Below are 22,286 nucleotides of genomic sequence, written 5' to 3'. Positions count from 1 at the left end.
TTAATAATTATTTTAATAGTTCTCCATGTGTTACAGGTTTTCCTGTTGATGTTATCATTCCTCTATTTTGCCAGTGTTGTGCAAATGTGTGTACTGCTGAGAATGCATATTGATTATCTGTGTGTATTGTAACATTTTGATCTTTCATTAATTTACAGGCTTTAGTGCTACCAGTTGTGTAGCTTGCATTGAATAATTTTGATGGTCACTTGATAGCTTTCAAAACTTTCGTTGCTGTAACAACCGCACATCCTATTCTATTTTTATTTCACAGAATGTTGCTTCAGCTTCTAAATTCCACTCTACAAGTGATGACATTTTTAGATATTTTTCATAAATGTACTTAATGGAGCTACCATTTCAGCGTAATTTGGTATCCAACTTCTACAGTAATTAGTTAAGCCTAGAAATGACATAATTTGCTTCTTTGTTTGTGGTTTTGGTGCTTGCAGCACTGCTGTTTTTCTGCTTCCCACAATAGTGTGTCCATCTTTATTTAGAGAATGTCCTAGATAGTTTACTTCTGTTTTGCATAATTGGACTTTTGTTTTGCTTACTTTGTGTCCTTCACAATGTAGATGATTTAATAAGGCTAATGTATCTTTTCTACAGGTTTCCTTATCCGGTGATGCTAATATGTCATCTACGTATATCAAGACTTTTGTCTTCCTCCTGGAGGGTCGAATTTGGACATGCTTGCATGCATTGCTTGTGAAAAGATTGTCTGACTTTCCGCATACCCTTGAGGTAGTCTTGTATAGGTGTATCTTTTCCCTTTATAAGTAAATGCAAACCAAAATTTACTTTCTTTATGTATTGGTATTGAGAAGAATGCATTACTGATATCAATCACTGTGAAATGTGTCCAATCCTGCATATGATGTTTTAAAATTACAGCATTTATTGTCCTAATAAACACTAAATCAATATTCCTAATTCAAATGTTATACGTATTACTTCATGTAATTGTAAGTAACATTTTAAAACCACTAAAAAACTGTCTAAGTGTATCAACTATAATTTTTCAACTCAGAAGAGACATTCTTCCAATTCGTTATATGTTTCATTTGTAATTATTATTCAACAATATTCAAAGCAAACAGTTGTAATGGTTATAGTTACTCACATTATATTATCAAGACTCTATAGCTAACTGAAAGCTGTTGAGATTGCCATGCCTCTTTATTTACTGTATATGGTGTACTGTATTCTAACCTAAGAATGTTAGACTACACTTTAAAGTTAAACGACTTAAAACTTAAACTTAATACATTCATTTTGAAAAGTTCCACTCCCAATGTGCCACACACACACACACACACACACACACACACACACACACACACACACACACACACACACACACACACACTCACACAAGGTTGTGTGTGTGCGTGAGTACACATTCTAAGAGATAAGGCGAACAACACTCGAAGAGCGGTTTCCTTTTTCTTTTTTTTTCTTCCTCAGCCTCTAAACATGTAAGTTATTTTATATCATTTTATTATGCTACACATATCAACTCTTATTATAGTTATTAATCTAGGTTTTTATTTGTTCCATTATTTTAATTATATATATATATATATATATATATATATATATATATATATATATATATATATATATATATATATATATATATTTGTATACATAAAAGCGCTATTTATATATCCAAACATACATGTATATCTTCAATCTACATTTTCTTCATATCTTATTTCAATATCCCCCATTATCTTTCGTTCGCATTAGTTTATTCCATTTTGCATTAATTCTTCTTGATTTCTTCCCATTTTTTCATCTTATTTTTACTTTTATCTCATTTTAGCACTTTGAGATTTTTCTCCTCTTCATCTATTTTTAAACATTTCTTTCACCTCTATCGTCTTTTTGGAATCTTTCACCTGCCAGTGTCCAATATTTTATTTTTCACTTAGTTTTATTCTATACATGTAATTCTACATGCTCCAGTGTCACATAGAAATGTGATTTCTTTGTTCTTTATTTCAATTATTATTTCTGGTTTACTTGCTGTTTTTTCACTTAAGTTCTCATAACTTAGTATGTCTTATGTTCACTCTGATCATTTTCTTTGTCTTTTGGTGTGGTCTTTGGAGATTTGGATGTCTCCTGACCTAGTCATGCTGAGTAACCTTGATTGTTAATTTATTTTTTCTCAGGACAGTCTCGTGCTAAATGTCCTTCTCTGCCACAACGGCAACATGCAGTAGGGTGTAACCGCTGCCGTTGTTGTTTTCTCCTATTTTGGTTATAATAGATTGTAATAGACCATGTAATAGACCATATCAGATCTGTGTTTCTTTGGGTCCCTCTTTCCATTTTGAGAATTTGGAGTAATCCGTCGTCCCCTACAGAGCTGAATTTATAAGGATTACTTTTGTCTTTGTTGTAAGATAGTGGTTCAATTTATTATTGTGGTACACGTCACTTCTACTGGAGGTTTTTCCCCCAGTGGAGATGTCTTGCCTGATGCCTCCACAATAACCCACTATTACTTCTCACAACTTTAGTATGGAGTGATCGCCTAGTGGCATTAACTCCCACACAATCTCACGTTCATACCTTTCACACTTGTTTTACGGAAGTTTCAGTACTTCTGGACTCCTACGTCCTTATATGGCCTCTTCTGTTTTAGAATTGTCGGTTTTTACGTGGACTCCGATGTCCTTAATTTAGCTTATTTTCAATGTTGAATTTTGCGGAATTTTCAGTTTTAATTTTCGGTTTTTATGTGGACTCCGAGGTCCTTAATTTGGCTTATTTTCAATGTTGAATTTTACTGAACTTTCAGTTTTTGTTGATTCCGACGTCCTTCTAATTTTTAGGCCTTTTTACCTGTTAGAGCCTAGGATTTACAGGGTTTGTTTTTGCGTCGTAACCCTTAGTCACGCGCTTTTTGTATGCGTCGTAACCCTTAGTTACACGCTTTTTGTATGCCTCGTAACCCTTAGTTACACGCTTTTTTTTTTTTTTTCTCCTTTGTAATTCAAAACGTACTCACTGAAATCTGCGTTCCTTCCTCTTGTCCTCGGTTCCCCGTCAGTCGTCAGATCCAGCCCGGGTGCAGAAAAAGCAGCTCCTCAATGGGAGATGTGGGTGCCATGGTCTTCTGATTTTACTCACCAGGCTGGAATCGTCAGACGTGTTGGGATCCGGCTCGAAGGACCAAGGAGATGTCAGGTTCAAACACTGATGACATCTATTAATCAGACAAGAAGCAAGGAATCAATCAGAGACAGAGTTCAATTTAGCTCATGAGGAGAACGCATGGAGCCGGACCCTTAGTCACAGTCTCGCCCTACGCTCTAAGGTCCAGCTCTTGCGTCTATCTTTTTATTCAGGAGTTCCACAGTCAACAATACTAAGGCTGCCTCTAAAAGGAGTGGTCACATATTTTATGCAAAGCAGGTCCAGGACGCGCGATACGTGACGGAATGTTCTGGGGGCTTTGTGCTTTTGCCCCGTCACCGCTTCGTCTGCGTGTTGGAATCTTATCTTGTTGAGGTCCTTGAAGTCTCTGCCTCGTCCGCGTGCCGTCATCCCATATTCGCTGAAGTCGGTTGAAGTCCTTGGCTGTTGGCGGGCTCAAACAAAGATAACATCTACAGCTGAGGCCACCCCTCAGACAAGAAGTATTTGTCCTTGCTCACATTAGAAAAAGTCCAACTTGAGCACAATAGCTAAATAACTAAAGCAACGGACTTTAAGCATACTAAAGTTAGTGTGATAATATATACATAATTATTCTAACATACTGAGAGGAGGAAATGCTAATATAATCATTTAGTGCTTGCAATGTTTTTAGAGGAAAGCAAAATATTGGTGTGATGAATAAACTTTTTTTTTTTTTTAAATACCTTGCAACCACGAAAATCTCTATGAAAAATAAAAACGAAGGACCCAGATTTTCCTCGCCCGGACGCGGGTCACCGGGGCCCGCATCGGAGCCAGGCCCAGAGGTGGGGCACAATGATCCTCGGCTACATAAGCTAGCTCTTGGGACGTGGAACGTCACCTCGCTGGGGGGAAAGGAGCCTGAGCTAGTGCGCGAGGTGGAGAAGTTCCGGCTAGATATAGTCGGACTCACTTTGACGCACAGCAAGGGCTCTGGAACCAGTTCTCTCGAGAGGGGCTGGACTCTCTTCCACTCTGGCGTTGCCAGCAGTGAGATGCGACGGGCTGGGGTGGCAATTCTTGTTGCCTCCCGGCTCAGAGCCTGCACGTTGGAGTTCAACCCAGTGGACGAGAGGGTAGCTTCCCTCCGCCTTCGGGTGGGGGGACGGGTCCTGACTGTTGTTTGCGCTTACGCGCCAAGCGGCAGCTCAGAGTACCCACCGTTTTTGGATTCACTCGAGGGAGTACTTGAGAGTGCTCCCCCGGGTGATACCCTCGTTTTACTGGGGTACTTCAACGCTCATATTGGCAATGACAGTGAAGCCTGGAGAGGCGGGATTGGAAGAATGGCCGCCCGGATCTGAACCCGAGTGGTGTTTTGTTATTGGACTTTTGTGCTCATCACAGATTGTCCATAACGAACACCATGTTCAAACATAAGGGTGTCCATATGTGCACTTGGCACCAGGACACCCGAGGCCAGTGGTCCCCAACCACCGGGCCGCGGCCCGGTACTGGTCAGTGGATCGATTGGTACTGGGCCGCACAAGAAATTAAAAAAAATAAAATAAAAGATAAAAAATATTTTTTCAACATAAAAAACACAAGATACACTTACAATTAGTGCACCAACCCAAAAAAACTCCCTCCCCCATTTGCACTCATTCACACTCATTCGCACAAAAGGGTTGCTTCTTTCTGTTATTAATATTTCTGGTTCCTACATTATATATCAATATAGATCAATACAGTCTGCAGGGATACAGTCCGTAAGCACACATCATTGTATTTTTTTATGACATAAAAAAATAAAAATGACCATACATTGGGGGCGGTACCTCTGGATTGGCAGACCGGGATGGTGGTTCCTCTCTTTAAGAAGGGGAACCGGAGGGTGTGTTCCAAGTATCGTGGGATCACACTCCTCAGTCTTCCCGGTAAGGTCTATTCAGGTGTACTGGAGAGGAGGCTACGCCGAATAGTCGAACCTCAGATTCCGGAGGAACAGTGTGGTTTTCATTCTGGTCGTGGAACTGTGGACCAGCTCTATACTCTTGGCAGGGTCCTTGAGGGTGCATAGGAGTTTGCCCAACCAGTCTACAAGTGCTTTGTGGACTTGGAGAAGGCATTCGACTGTGTACCCCGGGAAGTCCTGTGGGGAGTGCTCAGAGAGTATGGGGTAACGGACCGTCTGATTGTGGCGGTCCGCTCCCTGTATGATCAGTGTCAGAGCTTGGTCCGCATTGCCGGCATTAAGTCGGACCCGTTTCTAGTGAGGGTTGAACTCCGCCAAGGCTGCCCTTTGTCACCGATTCTGTTCATAACTTTTATGGACAGAATTTCTAGGCGCAGTCAGGGTGTTGAGGGTATCTGGTTTGGTGGCTGCAGGATTAGGTCTCTGCTTTTTGCAGATGATGTGGTCCTGATGGCTTCATCTGGCCAAGATCTTCAGCTCTCACTGGATCGGTTCGCAGCCGAGTGTTAAGCGACTGGCATGGGAATCAGCACTTCCAAGTCCGAGTCCATGGTTATCGCCCGTAAAAGGGTGGAGTGCCATCTCCGGGTTGGGGAGGAGATCTTGCCCCAAGTGGAGGAGTTCAAGTACCTCAGAGTCTTGTTCACGAGTGAGGGAAGAGTGGATCGTGAGATCGACAGGTGGATCGGTGCGTCGTCTTCAGCAATGCGGACGCTGTATCGGTCCGTTGTGGTGAAGAAGGAGCTGAGCCGCAAGGCAAAGCTCTCAATTTACCGGTCGATCTACGTTCCCATCCTCACCTATGGTCATGAGCTTTGGGTTATGACCGAAAGGACAAGATCACGGGTACAAGCGGCCGAAATGAGCTTCCTCCGCCGGGCGGCGGGGCTCTCCCTTAGAGATAGGGTGAGAAGCTCTGTCATCCGGGAGGAGCTCAAACTAAAGCCGCTGCTCCTCCACATCGAGAGGAGACAGATGAGGTGGTTCGGGCATCTGGTCAGGATGCCACCCGAACGCCTCCCTAGGGAGGTGTTTAGGGCACGTCCGACCGGTAGGAGGCCACGGGGAAGACCCAGGACACGTTGGGAAGACTATCTCTCCATGCTGGCCTGGGAACGCCTCGGGATCGCCCAGGATAAACTGGACGAAGTGGCTGGGGAGAAGGAAGTCTGGGCTTCCCTGCTTAGGCTGCTGCCCCCACGACCCGACCTCGGCTAAGCGGAGGAAGATAGATGGATGGATGGATAGATGGACCTTGCAACCAGGGTTGCGTGATATATGCAATATGAACTATATGAATTTTAATACAGAACTATCCTCATATCGTGATGATGCATGTTGATGGCTATTGTCAGTGCAAAACCGCTTTTAGGTCAGCAATCTTCGTCCCCATGGCAGCATAGTAACAATACCAAGTTTAATAACAGGATATGGTCGATGCTACAGTGGTTAGGTCAATATTCTTTATTATCAATTATTGTCAATTTTATTATTGTTTGCGAAGTTACAAACTCAGGAAATAAATCCATGGACACAGGAGGACTTAAGATGAAAACCAAATTATTTAAATTAGAGCCAATAGTAGGAAATAACTTAAATATTTAATTGATATTGTTACACCGTTTTTGTTTGATTATATTTGTGATAAAAATAGAATCATTCAATAATTTTGAAAGTTTAAAATTTTAAGTCAGTATTGTCATTTATATTTCAAATGATATATATGGTTATGGCAGAAGGCTGCAATATATATGGTAATACAGATTTTAGGCCTACATAAAAAACATCATCATTCACACACACCATCACAACACTGGCGTCTCCCAGAGCGCACTTTCGGCGTGCTAAAAATAGGTTGTGTTGTGTAGATTGCATTTCTATATTGCCCAAAAAAGGCGGTTCATATATAATCTCACCACACCTAGTGTGTGTGTGACAATCATTGGTACTTTAACTTTAACTTGATATTTGTGTGCTGCGTATTCAACAATATAATGACAAAACACAGTTTGAATGAATGTACAGGGTCTCCATGTGCACAGCTGGTGTAGTACACACAGAAATCACATTTAAATATTTAAATATATTTAAAATATATTTTGCACTTCTTATCAATTGCGCACAGTAGATCACCGGCAACGCACCAAAAATACAACTCACAATTTTTGACTATAAATCAAAGTTATGGGTTTGAAGAAAAATATGACATTTTGCGTCATGTGATTTCTTTCACCAGCATTGTGTTGGATCTATGACATAGATGGCCTCAAAAAAATAACTTGTTTTTTAGCTGTGGTCCGTATGAGCCGCGTTGGTACTCAGTTGTAATACACTTTTCCACCACTTGTGTCAGTAATGACAATATCAAACAAACAGAAGAAGTCTGGAGCTCAAGTTATAAAGAAGTTTAAGTGCAAAAAATGAGACTAAAGTGGTGAAACCGTATTTTCATTTGCACTTTAATTTCATTGACAGTTTATTTTAGAAACATTTATATTATTATTATTTATTTTTATTTTAGCACTGTGTATTTTTATGTAAATGTATTTTTCATCAGTTTTTATAAGTCCCTTTTTTTGCAGTATATTTGATTAGTATTTATTTTTGTAATCAACCTGACCTAAGCCTTGATAATACTCTTTGTGATTAACGCATGGTTTTATATCATTTGACAAGGTTTATCCTGTTAAGCTGTAAATAGGTTAGATATAATTATTTAATACAATTTCAAAATCAAAGTCAGATTACTAATTCAGTGTTAATATTTTGGGGGGAGCTCCTGGCCACTCTGTAGTCAATCAATCAATCAATCAATCAATCAATCAATATTTATTTATATAGCCCTAAATCACAAGTATCTCAAAGGGCTGCACAAGCCACAACGGCATACGCGGTACAGAGCCCACATAAGGGCAAGGAAAAACTCACAACTCCAATGGGACGTCGATGTGAATGACTGTGAGAAACCTTGGAGAGGACCGCATATGTGGGTGATATTACGGAGATGAAAGAAGGCCGTTTTAGTAACACTCTTAATGTGTGACTCAAACGAGAGAGTTGGGTCGAAGATAATACCCAGAGACCCGAGTCGCCTTGTGTAATTGTTTGGTTGTCAAATGTTAAGGTGGTATTATTAAATAGATGTCGGTGTCAAGCAGGACCGATAATCAGCATTTCCATTTTCTTGGCGTTGAGTTGCAAAAAGTTAGCGGACATCCATTGTTTAATTTCATTAAGACACGTCTCCAGCTGACTACAATCTGACGTGTTGGTCAGTTTAGGGGCATGTAGAGTTGGGTGTCATCAGCATAACAGTGAAAGCTAACACCGTATTTGCGTACGATGTCGCCTAGCAGCAGCATGTAGATGCTGAAGAGTACAGGGCCAAGAACCGAACCCTGGGGAACTCCACACGTTACCTTAACATAGTCCGAGGTCACATTATTATGGCAGACGCACTGTATCCTGTCAGTAAGATAAGAGTTAAACCAAGACAAGGCTAAATCTGACATACCAATACGTGTTTTGATACGCTCTAATAAAATATTATGATCGACGGTATCGAAAGCAGCACTAAGATCAAGAAGCAGCAACATAGATGACGCATCAGAATACATTGTTAGCAATAGATCATTAGTAATTTTTGCGAGGGCTGTATCCGTAGAGTGATTTGCCCTGAAACCGGATTGAAAGGGTTGACAGAGATTGTCAGACACTAAGTGTTAATTTAGCTGCTGTGCAACAATCTTTTCGAGGATTTTCGAAATAAACGGAAGGTGGGACACCGGCCGATAGTTTACCATGAGGTCAGGATCGAGGTTAGGGCTTTTATAACCACTTTTTTGAATGCTAGGGGAACAGTGCCAGAGGAAAGTGATAAGTTTATAATATTTAGCACTGATGGACCTAATAATACAAAAAGCTCCTTGATAAGTTTCCCAGGAAGTGGGTTGTTTGTTTTATCCCATTTATACGCCTTAACAATTCCTCTAATGTTATTTCATCAAAAAGAGAGCGACTATTTTGGAGGGCAGTATCCGTCTTATATACAGTCGTAACTGTGTTAATAGAACCCAGTTGTAGTTGGGATGCGTTGTCTCCTTTCTAATGAGTTCAATTTTCTTATTAAAGAAATTCATAAAGTCATCTGCCAAGTGGGTGGAGCTACTGGGAGGAGTCCCTTGTTGGATTAGTGATGCTACTGTACTAAACAAAAATTTAGGATCGTTTTTGTTGAGGTGGCTGAGATTTGAGTAATATTTTGCTTTAGCTAAGGTAATGATAAATGATAAATGGGTTATACTTGTATAGCGCTTTTCTACCTTCAAGGTACTCAAATCGCTTTGACAGTATTTCCACATTCACCCATTCACACACTGATGGCGGGAGCTGCCATGCAAGGCGCTAACCAGCAGCCATCAGGAGCAAGGGGTGAAGTGTCTTGCCCGAGGACACAACGGATGTGACTAGGATGGTAGAAGGTGGGGATTGAACCCCAGTAACCAGCAACCCTCCGATTGCTGGCACGGCCACTCTACCAACTTCGCAGCATGCGTTTATAAGTTATTAAACTATCACTCCATGCTTGATGGAAAACCTCAAGTTTAGTTGCGTGCCATTTGCGTTCCAGCTTTCTACATGATAATTTATGAGCGCTAGTTTCTTCTGTAAACTGTGGGGTATACCTTAAAGGGGCCCTTTTTAGCTTTAGCGGCGCTATACTATCAATGGTTTTGCGCAGGGCGTCGTTAAAGTTGTTAGTGAGGTTATCAATAGAGCCCACATAAATTGGGAATGGTGCCATTACCGAAGGCAGTAGGCCAGCAAGAGTCATCGTTGTGGCAGCATTAATGTTGCGGCTGCTATAGCAGTTATTATTATTATTATTAGCTTGTTGACAATGAGTCAGAACTTCGAATTTTATAAGGTAATGATCGGACATTACTTTAGTATACGGGAGTATCATAACTTTGGAGGTGGTGACGCCCCTGACAAGCACTAGATCTATTGTATTACCGTTGCAATGCGTGGGTTAATTTATTATTTGTGTAAGACCACAGCTATCAATTATAGTCTGGAGCGCCACGCATGGAGGGTCCGATGGGGTATTCATATGGATATTAAAGTCCCCCATTATGATTATATTGTCTGCGTGCGTCACTAGATCAGCAACGAACTCTGAGAATTCACTGATAAAGTCCGAATAGGGCCCTGGGGGGCGGTAGATAACAGCCAGGTAGAGAGGTAGCGGTGTGACAGACCTCATAGTAAGCACCTCAAACGATTTATATTTATTATTTAGGTTAGGGGTAAGGTTAAAGTTTTCATTGTATATTAGTGCGACTCCCCACCCCTTTTAAGGGGACGGGCAATATGCGCATTCGTATAGTTAGGAGGAGATGCCTCATTCAACGCAAAAAAATCATCTGGTTTCAGCCAGGTTTCGCGGAGACCAATGACGTTAAGATTGTTGTCTCTAATGACGTTTTGGAAGACAATGATCTTATGTTTAAAAAGCCCATATTATAGGTAGTGGGCTGTTTTGAGGAGTTTTTATTGAAATTATCCGTAGTAGCAATATTAATAATGTTGCGTTTATTATGCATAGTGCACTTTAAATAATTTCGACCATATCTAAGAATTGATATGACGGGAATTTTCAGATTGTTTGCTTGGTGCTGCGATAAACTGAACGCATCATAATTTGCCACCTCAGTAGAATGCATGTCTACCTCTGACACAGTCACTACAGAAAAAATATTATGTGAGTTGTGTATTATTCTAAGAGAATTGCTATGTGTGCAGGGATTATCCAGCCTGACGCTGGCTAGTTCTAGCTTAACTGACTCCTCACCCGGACTAGCAGACTCTGTAATTGCCTGTGACCGGGCTTGCTCTAGTGTAGTTAGTCAAGTGTGACTCAAACAGAAATCTGTGTGTCTAGACAGGATGATGGCGCCTTCCTGGTTAGGGTGAAGGCCGTCTCTCATCAGCAAGCCTGGTTTGCCCCAGAAAGAGGGCCAATTATCAATAAACGTTAGTCCCTGTTGTCTACAGAAGCTAGCCAGCCACTTGTTAAGCGAGACTAATCTGCAATATCTCTCATCATTGCCTCTCGCAGGTTAGGGGGCCAGAGACAATTACTCGATGCCTGGACATCTTTCTAGCGAGATCACAAGTCCTGGCTATGTTTCTCTTCGTAATCTCTGACTGTCTCATCCTAGTGTCATTGGAGCCAACGTGTACAACTATGTTCGCATAACTAGTGGTGCGATTAGCCTGTCGTACGTGTTTACTAGGCCTGTTGCGAGTTAGCTCCCTAAGATTAGCTTCAATATCAAGTGCTCTGGCCCCGGAAATACACTTAATTGTGGCTGGTTTGCTAAGCTTTATGTTTTGGGTGATGGAGTCCCCTATGACTAAGGTCTGGTGCCCGGTAGACTGGGGTGTAGGACTAGCTAAAGGGCTAAATCTATTATGCGTCTCAACCGATTCACCGTAGCTTATAGGCCGCTTAGGACTGCTATAAACTGGGCTAGTTAGCTCGCTACAGATAACCCTAGCAGATGTGTCCGCAACATCTAAAGTTACGAGATTACTCTGCTCTAACTGGCGGACACGGCCCTCTAGCAGGTCCAGCCTATTCACGAGTAAGGTGCACAAAGCGCAGGAAGCCATACTCACGGTATTTTCTGTCACCGAGTGAAGTTCCTGCTGTCTTCAGGGAAGTGGTGGTTGCGATGTGTGGGGAGTAGATTCCTTCCGACCGGCGCCGCCTTTCTCCGCGCTAGCTTTGTTAGCTTAGCAGCTAGCTAGCTGAGGAAGGGGTGGTGAGACAGAGATCGGGTGATTTGAAGTTAAATAGGACTACTACATATGTTTGGGAAGTAGTAAAGAAAGCTGCAAAACAATTAAAAGCACACAGATAGAACGATACTTAGCTTTTTCGCAGCAGCAACAGCGAGCAGTCACTCACGACGAACCGGAACCAATGGGCCCCTGATCTAATATATTTTATAATGTGTACAACTTCTATATTTTGGTCACTTTTTTGTAAAAAAATAACTGTATTGTTTGTTTTTTACTGTTATTGTTTCGTTTAGCCACAAATTCCAGAGAGAATGGATAGCTTGAGCACTCTAAGTGACTCTGCTGTGTGTGGTAAGTATGTCTCAACATCATTTATGAAAGAAAATGTTTTTGAATTTCTTTACTTATTATTTCTACGTTCTATGATCTACAGCTTCGCATTCAAAAAGACACGTCCCTCATTCTGTCTCCTGTTCTGGGGCAAGAGGCCGGTTTAAGGTGTGTATGGAATATCATGTTTTGTGTCTCCAGCGCCCCCCGCGACCCCGAAAGGGATAAGCGGTAGAAAATGGATGGATGGATGGATGTGTTTAAACGCTTACACTCAGCTTTTTTTTTCTCGTCTTCTGTCAGATCATCTCGGCTCCTCCTGACGTGGCCAACAAGCGAGACGTGAAGCAGAGGAGCTGGAGCAGCGTCGCCTCACCAGTGCACCCTGCAGGTTTCAATGGTCCCACCGAGGCCATGACTCCCTCCACCACCATCGGGCGTTTCTCTGTGGTCAGCACCGAGGACGACTTCACGCAGAGAACGCGCTGCAGCCGTTACTCCGCCCCTCCTGACTTCTACCTGGACACGCCTCCCTCTGTGGCGAATCAGAACACCTTGCCTCACCCCGTCGCCTCAGCGTCCGTGCCCGTGGACATCACAGTTCACGCTCGCTCCCTCTCCTCCGACTCGGGGGCGGAGAGTAGCCCGGCTAAGGCGGCCCCGGCCACCCCGAGTCAACGCGCTCGCTCCGAGCGAAGAGGAAGCGACCTGATGAAGAGGGCGGTGGCCTTCCTCAGACGTTCGGGGCGCAGCAGCAGCGTGCAGAGTTCCGATTCTCCAAGCAGGCGTGGAGGCTTGCCCGGTTCTGCCTACGCCAGCAGCGATAATGACTCCGAGATGGAGGACTCCGACATGAAGAGAGAACTTCAGAGACTGAGGGAGAAGTAAGCATCTCTTCTTTTTTGTCTTATCAGCATTCAGGGTTAGGGCAGCGTTGCTGTAGGCTCAAAGGAATCAGGTTTGGGGGTTTGATTGACCCCAACCAATGAGCCGTGGAAAAAGTCAAGCAAAAAAGGCACAATGTTAAGAGAAAATGCTTCAATTTTAATAATAACTAATAACACATAGCTTTTTTTATTTTTATTAAAAGGTTTAATGTTAATTTTAGCCTTTTTACAAAATGTAGAAAAATATGAAAAGATAGCAAAGAAATAGGGGGTTTAAGCAGTGGTCAGGGCCAGCAAGCTGGCCTAGCATAACCAGAAATCATGACCATAATTAAGGATATAATAAAAGTAATTTTTTATTTACTTTCCCTAAATATCTAAAATGATTCATATTCTCTTCATGTCATATTATGCTCTTTCCAGTGCTGTTGTTTTTAGGTTAGAGTTTGTATCCAATCAGAATTCAGCTAGTTTGTGTTGCCATGCTGGACCAAATCTGCCCGGGGCCTTCAGAATCAACAATGCGGACGTCTGTGCGCTGTGAACGGACACATACGGTTGATAGACAGTTGCCATAGCCAATTAGATCACGAGTTGTTGTCAGTAAGGCCTTCTAGCTGGCCTCACGCTGTGATTGGATACTCACTTGGGAGTCCCAAGTGAGTATCCAATCACAAGTTGCGAAAACAGGAAATGGCACTGGAGCCATACGAGCCATAGAAAGCCACAGAAAACGCACCCGTACTCACAAAGAAGGAGAGCAAAATGTTGATTAGGTGGCAGATATATATTTGCAAGGCCATTTTCAAGAAAGATACTTAAGAGAAACTACATCTTGTGAGACGAGGTCGGCCGAGATCGGAAGCTATCCCGGCGGTGAAATGGTTTGCCCGCCACTTTCACTCAAAGTAACCAACTACGAGCGGTACCACTGGCTTATACGGTGTCGACAAATTGTGAGATCAAATATTTTATTTCTTAATTTTTTCATGTTTCATTTGTTTTTTACAATTTTTAAAATGTTGACAGTACAACGTAAGATATGCTTTAATTGCTGAAACGGTTTTATTGAATGTTAAATGTGCCAAAAAATGTACCGTTTTGTACACTGTTGAGGGGTTCCAATACGAAGTAGTGTGCAAGTGTGTTTCTGTATAGTATCTCCAGTCGTGTCCATGCGGTGACATAAATTACAGTATTTTGAGAGGTGAAGTCGGACTAAGTAGGACATCACTGAAGGCCTAGGTGAAAAATGCACGGCCCGCCACTGGGTTTAAAGGTAAGGTTGGTGGAGATTTAGTTTTCTAACATTTTAGACTTAGACTTAGACTTAGACTTCCTTTTATTGTCATTCAAATTTGAACTTTACAGTACAGATAAGAACGGAATTTCGTTGCATTAGCTCATGGTAGTGCGGGATTAAAAAGCAATAAGGTGCAGATATGAATAAATAAATAGGTTAATGTACAGATAAATATATTGCACTTTTTCATATGCGTCCACGTTTATGGATGTATGTTATATTGTCTTTTTTATTCCAGCGAGTTAATCCATTTTGGGGGGAGTTGAGGGGATAATGATGATATGATGCGTTCAAGAGTCTTACGGCCTGAGGGAAGAAGCTGTTACAGAACCTGGAGGTTCTGCTTCGAAGGCTGCGGAACCTCTTTCTAGAGTCCAGCAGTGAAAACAGTTCTTGGTGGAGGTGAGAGTAGTCTTTGCAGATTTTCTGAGCCCTGGTCAGGCAGCGTCTTTTTGCGATCTCCTGGATAGGAGGAAGAGGAGTCTTGATGATCTTTTCCCCGCCGTCCTCACCACTCTCTGCAGAGACTTCCAGTCTGAGGCACTGCAGGCTCCAGTCCAGAGATGCTGTTGGTCAATAGGCTCTCTATAGTGCCTCTGTAGAATGTGGTGAGAACGGGGGGACGGAGCTGTGCTCTTTTCATCCGACGCAAAAAGTGCATGCGCTGCTGAGCTCTTTTTACAAGAGCTCCGGTGTGTAGGGACCAGGTTATATTGTCAGTTATCTGCACCCCCAGGAACTTGGTGCTGCTTACCATTTCCACCGCTGTGCCGTTGATGAAGAGTAGAGCGTGGCTGGACTGGTGCTTCCTGAAGTCAACGATGATCTCCTTGGTCTTGGAGACGTTCAGGACCAGGTTGTTGGTTCTGCACCAGTCAACCAGATGTTTCACCTCTTCCCTGTAGTCCATGTCGTTGTTGTCACGGATGAGGCCCACTACTGTTGTGTCGTCCGCATACTTCACAATGTGGTTAGTAGTGGACCTGGCGCAGCAGTCATGGGTCATCAACGTGAACAGCAGCGGACTCAGGACGCAGCCCTGGGGGGAGCCGGTGTTCAGAGAGATGGCACTGGAGGTGTTGTTGCCCACTCTCACAGATTGGGGTCTGTCTGTGAAGAAGTCAAGCAGCCAGTTGCATAGGGGGGTACTGAATCTAAGGAGGGTCAGTTTGCTCACCAAATGCTGCGGGATGATGGTGTTCAATGCTGAGCTGAAGTCCAGAAACAACATCCGCACGTGTGTGTCCTTTCCTTCCAGATGTTCTAAGCTCAGGTGGAGTGCAGAGGAGATGGCGTCCTCTGTGGAGCGGTTAGGGCGATAAGCAACCTGGTATGGGTCGAATGTGGGGGGAAGTTTGTAGACAATGTATTCCTTTAACAGCCTCTCGAAGCACTTCATTATGATGGGGGTGAGTGCAACGGGGCGATAATCATTGAGGGAGGAGATTGTAGGTTTTTTTGGCACTGGGATGATTGTGGCCGTCTTAAAACATGATGGTACCACAGCCTGGGTCAGCGAGATGTTGAAGATGTCTGTGAGAACCCCAGCCAGCTGGTCTGCACATCCCTTAAGCACCTTGACCGGAATGTCATCAGGTCCCGCTGCTTTCCGGGGGTTTTGGATATCAAAATAAAGGACGACAAAGGCAAAGTGATAATTGTGGCGATGTCATCTTGATGTCACAAGAACATCACCAGATATTCAATTAACAGCTTTATGCAGATAAATGCTAAGTCTCCCATAGTCGGCCGGTATGTAGCTAAGTGTAGCGTGATGGAAAAGCAAACAACTGACGGATCTAAAAACACATTACAGTGGGATACGAGTGCTCCAGCATATGAGTTTTTCAGGACACAAGCTGTCCCCCGGCTAATTGTTATGCTTTTGGTTACGACCCTCCCCACCGCTAGTTGCCGTAGCGAAAGTGAACCCAGTAAGATCCGACCAAAACACGACTAGCATTAGTTTATAGCTAGAGATCGACACATGTTTGTTTTTCCGACCGTGGGGATGAAGAAAGTGAGTGTGAAGGTCAGCACTGAGAAGAAAAAGCTGACGATATTAATTTAATTAAAGAACAAAATCATCAAAAATAAGGCCGAGCGTTTAGCAGACTTGGTTAAGCGGTTAGAGTGTATCACTGCTAGTCTGCACCATACTGAAACATAGAGAATTGGTAACGCCAGCCAAGGATGTTAAAATAATATCTAAACAGTGGACATTTGTCCATGAAAATATGGAGATTCCGCTGATGGTGTGTTTGACGTAAAAACACCTTGAAGCAGATACTGTAGAAGTCCACTATCCAACGTAAATACTGTACATTATGATTACATTACTTCATTAATCTACAGCAGTTGTTTGTAGTACATTCTATTGTGTTGCTTTATATAATATTTCTCATCTAAAAGTTTATTTTTATTTTCAAAAGTCATGTTACATGTTCAACTTTCCCCGTTTTGGGGAGGCCAGGCACCAAATAAATGGATTTTAATTCATTTCAATGGGCGACGTTGTTTCGCAATACAAGTTTTTTCAAGATACGAGCTGCGTCACAGAACCAAATCAACTCGTATTCCGAGGTACCACTAGGTTATTGACAGTTGTGGCTGTAGGCAACCCCATGATGTAGTTTTCATTAACCCCACAAGATGGCAGTAGCTAAAGTATGTTAGTGTCCAGCAGTTATGTGTGTAAATCATGCGTGTTACATTTGTCGTACTGTCATCAGCATGCTGACTAAGAGATTTGCTCCTTACCGGGATTTGCTGCTGTGTACAATATACAAAACGCAAAACCAGTGAAGTTGGCACGTTGTGTAATTCGTAAATAAAAACAAAATACAATGATTTGCTAATCCTTTTCAACCTATATTAATTTTTGCAAATATTAGCTCATTTTGAATTTGATGCCTGCAACATGTTTAAAAAAAGCTGGCACAAATGGCAAAAAAGACTGAGAAAATTGAGGAATGCTCATCAAACACTTATTTGGAACATCCCACAGGGGAACAGGCTAATTGGGAACAGGTCGGTGCCATGATTGGGTATCAAATTCCAAATGAGCTAATATTTGCAAAAAATAACAACGTTTTCCAGTTCGAACGTTAACTATCTTGTCTTTGCAGTCTGTTCAATTGAATATAGATTGAAAAGTATTTGCAAATCATTGTATTCCGTTTGTATTTACGTGCTAACTTCACTGGTTTTGGGTTTTGTACTTGTGGTCCATTTTCTCATAATTACAGTTGAATATTAAATATAATATCTGAGGAATTACAATTTCTGCCTGTATTTTGAGTGAGTTTGTGAGCATGGCGGTTCTGCTTCTGTTCCCCTCAGACATCTAAGAGAGATCTCGGAGCTTCAGGCCCACCAGCGAGGAGAGGTGGAGCTGCTGTATTGCCGGCTGGGGAAAGCCCCTCCCGCAGGGCTGACGTACTCGCACGTAGCGCCGCCTGTGGGACGCAGAAAAAGGTCTGGCAAGCACAGGCTAAAACCCGGCAAACTGCTCAGCCCTCTGGTGCAGCAGTTCCGACACGTCACCAATAAAAGCGCCGACTGCGGCAGAACCGGTGAGTATCGCCCAGCTGCGCATCGAGCGAGAAAGTTGCCGCCTTCCTGACGCTCGTATTTCCGTCAGCCGCTCCAGGAAGCGGTGACACGGCTGTGAGCTTAAACGGATCTCCAGCCAGGGGGTCCATCGCCACTCAGGGTGGGGCCCGCTCTTGCACCGGTCACTTACCCAGCTCAGCCTCGGAACCCGTGCAGACTCAGCAGCCCTGCTCCCTCAAGGGCTCCTTGTCGACGGATAACATTTACGCGGGACTGTATGGAGATGGCACCAGTGCACAAGCGCCGCTAGGACAAGGTGAGTGCCAACAATACTGGTATTACAACATGGCGGCACTTCCTAAATGAGAGTTTGATTTCCCGTCTGCTCTTCTCACTGTAACGTCTTCTCCCTTCTTTGATTATACTCCTTTCCAGGCTGGTCTAATCACCCTCAACCGTCTGAGAGAGTGACCTATAAATCCAGTAGCAAGCCCCGAGCTAGATTTCTCAGTGGGCCTGTGCCTTTATCTATCTGTTTGTATCTCTTCCTGCATAGCTTCACTCTTTGTGTCTCTTCTGCACTTTTTCAACTCTACTTCTGTTTTGCTCAATGTAAAAGTGCTACCTCGGTTTTTTTCATCTGCAATCCCTTCCGAAAGATCTGACGAAAACTGAACCGAAGCAATTCTTCCCATAAAAAAATAATGCAAGACCAATAAATTCCTTCTGGACACCAAAAAATATAACACAAAACAGACTTTATTGAGAACTAGAAAAACACTCATAGCTCTGACTATCTCTGAATAGGAAATAATCCCTTTAAACACAGTGCGACCTTGATTTATCACAATGAGGTTGAAGTGGGGAGGGCTATTAAGGTTTGGGTGAAGACCCCAAAACTGCCCCCTTAGGTTACGTTTGCGCAGTCCCAAAGGGTTTTAAACTAAAAGGTAAAAAAAAACATTAAAACAAGAGGGGAACAGTAGAGTGGGAAAACAAGTTGACTTTATGTGCTTAATGGTGTTTCATTGTATCCATGAAACTATATCCATTTGTATTTAGAATCCGTAAACTATGTAAAAACACAGTTTAAACATCACAGAATGCCACCAATTCAGTCAGACATTTTGAATATTACGCTCGAAGTAGGTGGCGACTTGTCCAGGGTGTACCCCGCCTTCCGCCCGATTGTAGCTGAGATAGGCTCCAGCGCCCCCCGCGACCCCAAAGGGAATAAGCGGTAGAAAATGGATGGATGGAATTTCTGGAGATTGACGTCACTGGAGTAACACTTTAGCACTCTGACCATAGTATCAAATAAGTCATACTGGAAATGTGCAAAAATTAGTTGTTGCGCTGTCTATCATTGACAATCCTTATATCAGACACATTTGTTTTCTTTTTTTTTAATTCGTTCTAAGTCGTAAATAAATTAATACGTAATAAGTCCACTAACAATGGGTTAGGGTTCTATTTCGCCCACAAAACCCTCTAAAAAACCATACAAAACCCGCCAACAATACACTTATACATATCGTGACGTGAATATTAACCAAATATTAGCGATGTTGTTTTATAGGCGCTGACGCAGACTGACTATTTTCTTTGCTGCGCAATTATACAGACAGCTAAGTAGTCCACTGCTGCTTTTGCTGCGAGCCGACAGTGATGTCTTGCTGCTCCCACATCATTGCGTCTCGGCTCATCAAAGTTATTCTAAATTATTAATTTATGCCTTTCATCTGAATAATAGGTGGATTTAGTCATACATCTAGAAGTTGTTCATCTGTTACATTCAGTTTATACCTCGAGATGGAGACAAACACACACATAACCGAAAACAGTGTCTGCAGGGAGACTTTTTCCTGTTAACCCTTTGTGTTGATCAAGGTTAATTCTTCATCTAAAAGAGATGAACATCATATCAGTCGTCATCACAGTGAGAGCAGACATAGTACAGTAAGCTATAGTTTTATCATTTTTATAGTTTGTATTTCTTGTTTAGCACTTAGCAATACTGCTACATGATGCTTAGTGCTTCACTAAAGATGGATTTGTTTAGCTTCTAAACTTGGGAGCTCATCCTCATTATATTCAAGATCAACAATATAGGGTTATGGATCATCATTTTTCCCAAAGTAGTCGATGTTGGCTCTCACAAAGTCTGCATGATTTGCATTGTTGTTGATGGGAAAGGGGTCTGCGGTTCCTACTTTTACGTCACACAATCACTTTACTGGCTTCCTCATTATCTCTGAAAATGGCTCGGGAATCTCCGTGAGATTGATACTATTTTGATCCTATTGATTTATTCGCAAACTTTATAAGTCTTCCGGTGTCATAAATCAGATATATATGATAATAGCTATAATATAGAGGCAACTTGTTTTTCCACTCTACTGGTACACACGGGAGGACATAACAAAACACACAGAGCTGCTGCAACCAGCTGCCACTTCAGAGGCGTCATTTTTACATACAGCAACAAAAGTAAAACGCCAAAAAAACTAAACATGAGTAATAATGGGTTCCAGCCTCTACAAAAGTCCATATTTTAGCAAATGTTTGTACACTTTGAATACAATATAAAGTAAAGGCTGGAATCTTTGATTTAATTCTTGTGGCGACAATTCGATTCAGAATAAATTTTTGATTCAGCAAGACTTTCGTAATATATTATTTGGTGTATAAATGATGATAAAAACGCTTCAAAACAGGTTACAGGTTATAAAAGCTCTTCTTGGCTGCTGACTTACGACTTATTCGCTCGTGTTGGCCGCCTTTAAAAAATAGTATTTTTTTTACAAAAATCGATCCAAAAAAAACCCAAAACAATCCCAGCTTTACAATACATCCATCCATCCATCCATTTTGTACCGCTTGTCCATACATAGGATAGAATTTTACAAAGCAATTGAGAAGACATAAAAATGCAATTCTTAATAAATACAAAAGGAAAAAAAAGCTAAAAAAAAGTAAACCAAAAATGTATCAAAGCAACAGTATCAATAATAATAATAATAATAATAATAATAACAATAATAATAATAATATCAAAAGTGAAGCGACTGGGATGAGAATCAGCACCTCCAAGTCAGAGTCCATGGTTCTCGCCCGAAAAAGGGTGGAGTGCCATCTCCTGATTGGGGAGGAGACACTGCCCCAAGTGGAGGAGTTCAAGTCCCTCAGAGTCTTGTCCACGAGTGAGGGAAGAGTGGATCGTGAGATCGACAGGCGGATCGGTGCGGCATCTTCAGTAATGCAGACGCTGTATCGATCCGTTGTGGTGAAGAAGGAGCTGAGCCGGAAGGCAAAGCTCTCAATATACCGGTCGATCTACGTTCCCATTCTCACCTATGGTCATGAGCTTTGGGTTATGACCGAAAGGACAAGATCGCGGGTACAAGCGGCCGAAATGAGCTTCCTCCGCCGGGTGGAGATAGGGTGAGAAGCTCTGTCATCCGGGAGGATCTCAAAGTAAAGCCGCTGCTCCTCCACATCAAGAGGAGCCAGATGAGGTGGTTCGGGCATCTGGTCAGGATGCCACCCGAACGCCTCCCTAGGGAGGTGTTTATGGCACGTCCCACCGGTAGGAGGCCGCGGGGTAGACCCAGGACACGTTGGGAAGACTATCTCTCCCGGCTGGCCTGGGAACGCCTTGAGATCCCCCGGGAGGAGCTGGACGAAGTGGCTGGGGAGAGGGAAGTTTGGGCTTCTTTGCTTAGGATACTGCCCCCGCGACCCGAACTTAGATAAGCGGAAGAAGATGAATGGATGGATGGAATATTATCAATATAAGTTGTTTGATGTTTTTAATCCAAACATCTTCTTAACACACACACACACACACACACAAACACACATGTATACTGTATATATATATATATATATATATATATATATATATATATATATATATATATATATATATATATATATATGATTATGAACGATTTAGAATCATAATAAATAAATAAATATAGCGTTTTGGATGTAAATCCATTTTTTGGAGCATTCCCAATATAGAGCACTACACAGTACTGTATATCAAAGCAACATTACAAGGAGGTGATGAATGAACTCTCTGTCTGAAAACAAAGTCAAAACAACAACGAGCTGAACTTTCCTCACTTTTAGCCTCCCTGCCGATACGCACACACACTGTCACTAGCCTTGCGGTGCACTCACAGTTTGAAATCACAAAACCCCTTAACTGTAAGAGCCATGTTGCTACAATGATTAAGAATAAAACATTTCATCCACTTTACCTTGTTGGTTGATCATCTTT

At 42.4% G+C, this 22,286-nt stretch overlaps 1 protein-coding gene across 5 annotated transcripts in view; it reads left to right on the top strand.

The window, feature by feature from the left end:
- wnk2 (WNK lysine deficient protein kinase 2) overlaps positions 1-22,286 on the top strand; it is a 109,568-nt gene that overhangs the window by 75,795 nt on the left and 11,487 nt on the right. For 2 of the 5 annotated variants that reach the window (XM_061932310.2, XM_061932314.2), the window contains exons 20-25: positions 12,217-12,274; positions 12,357-12,421; positions 12,557-13,137; positions 17,786-18,018; positions 18,087-18,314; positions 18,434-18,532. In XM_061932310.2, the coding sequence (XP_061788294.2) occupies positions 12,217-12,274; positions 12,357-12,421; positions 12,557-13,137; positions 17,786-18,018; positions 18,087-18,314; positions 18,434-18,532 (1,264 nt within the window). The remainder of the gene's footprint in view (positions 1-12,216; positions 12,275-12,356; positions 12,422-12,556; positions 13,138-17,785; positions 18,019-18,086; positions 18,315-18,433; positions 18,533-22,286) is intronic. The other 3 variants (XM_061932313.2, XM_061932315.2, XM_061932311.2) reach the window with 2 other exon arrangements.

The sequence above is a fragment of the Nerophis lumbriciformis genome, linkage group LG38, assembly GCF_033978685.3.
Source record: "Nerophis lumbriciformis linkage group LG38, RoL_Nlum_v2.1, whole genome shotgun sequence".
Lineage (NCBI taxonomy): Eukaryota > Metazoa > Chordata > Actinopteri > Syngnathiformes > Syngnathidae > Nerophis > Nerophis lumbriciformis.
The sequence above is the reverse complement of the archived record's forward strand: the minus strand, read 5'-3'. Positions and strand labels throughout refer to the sequence as shown.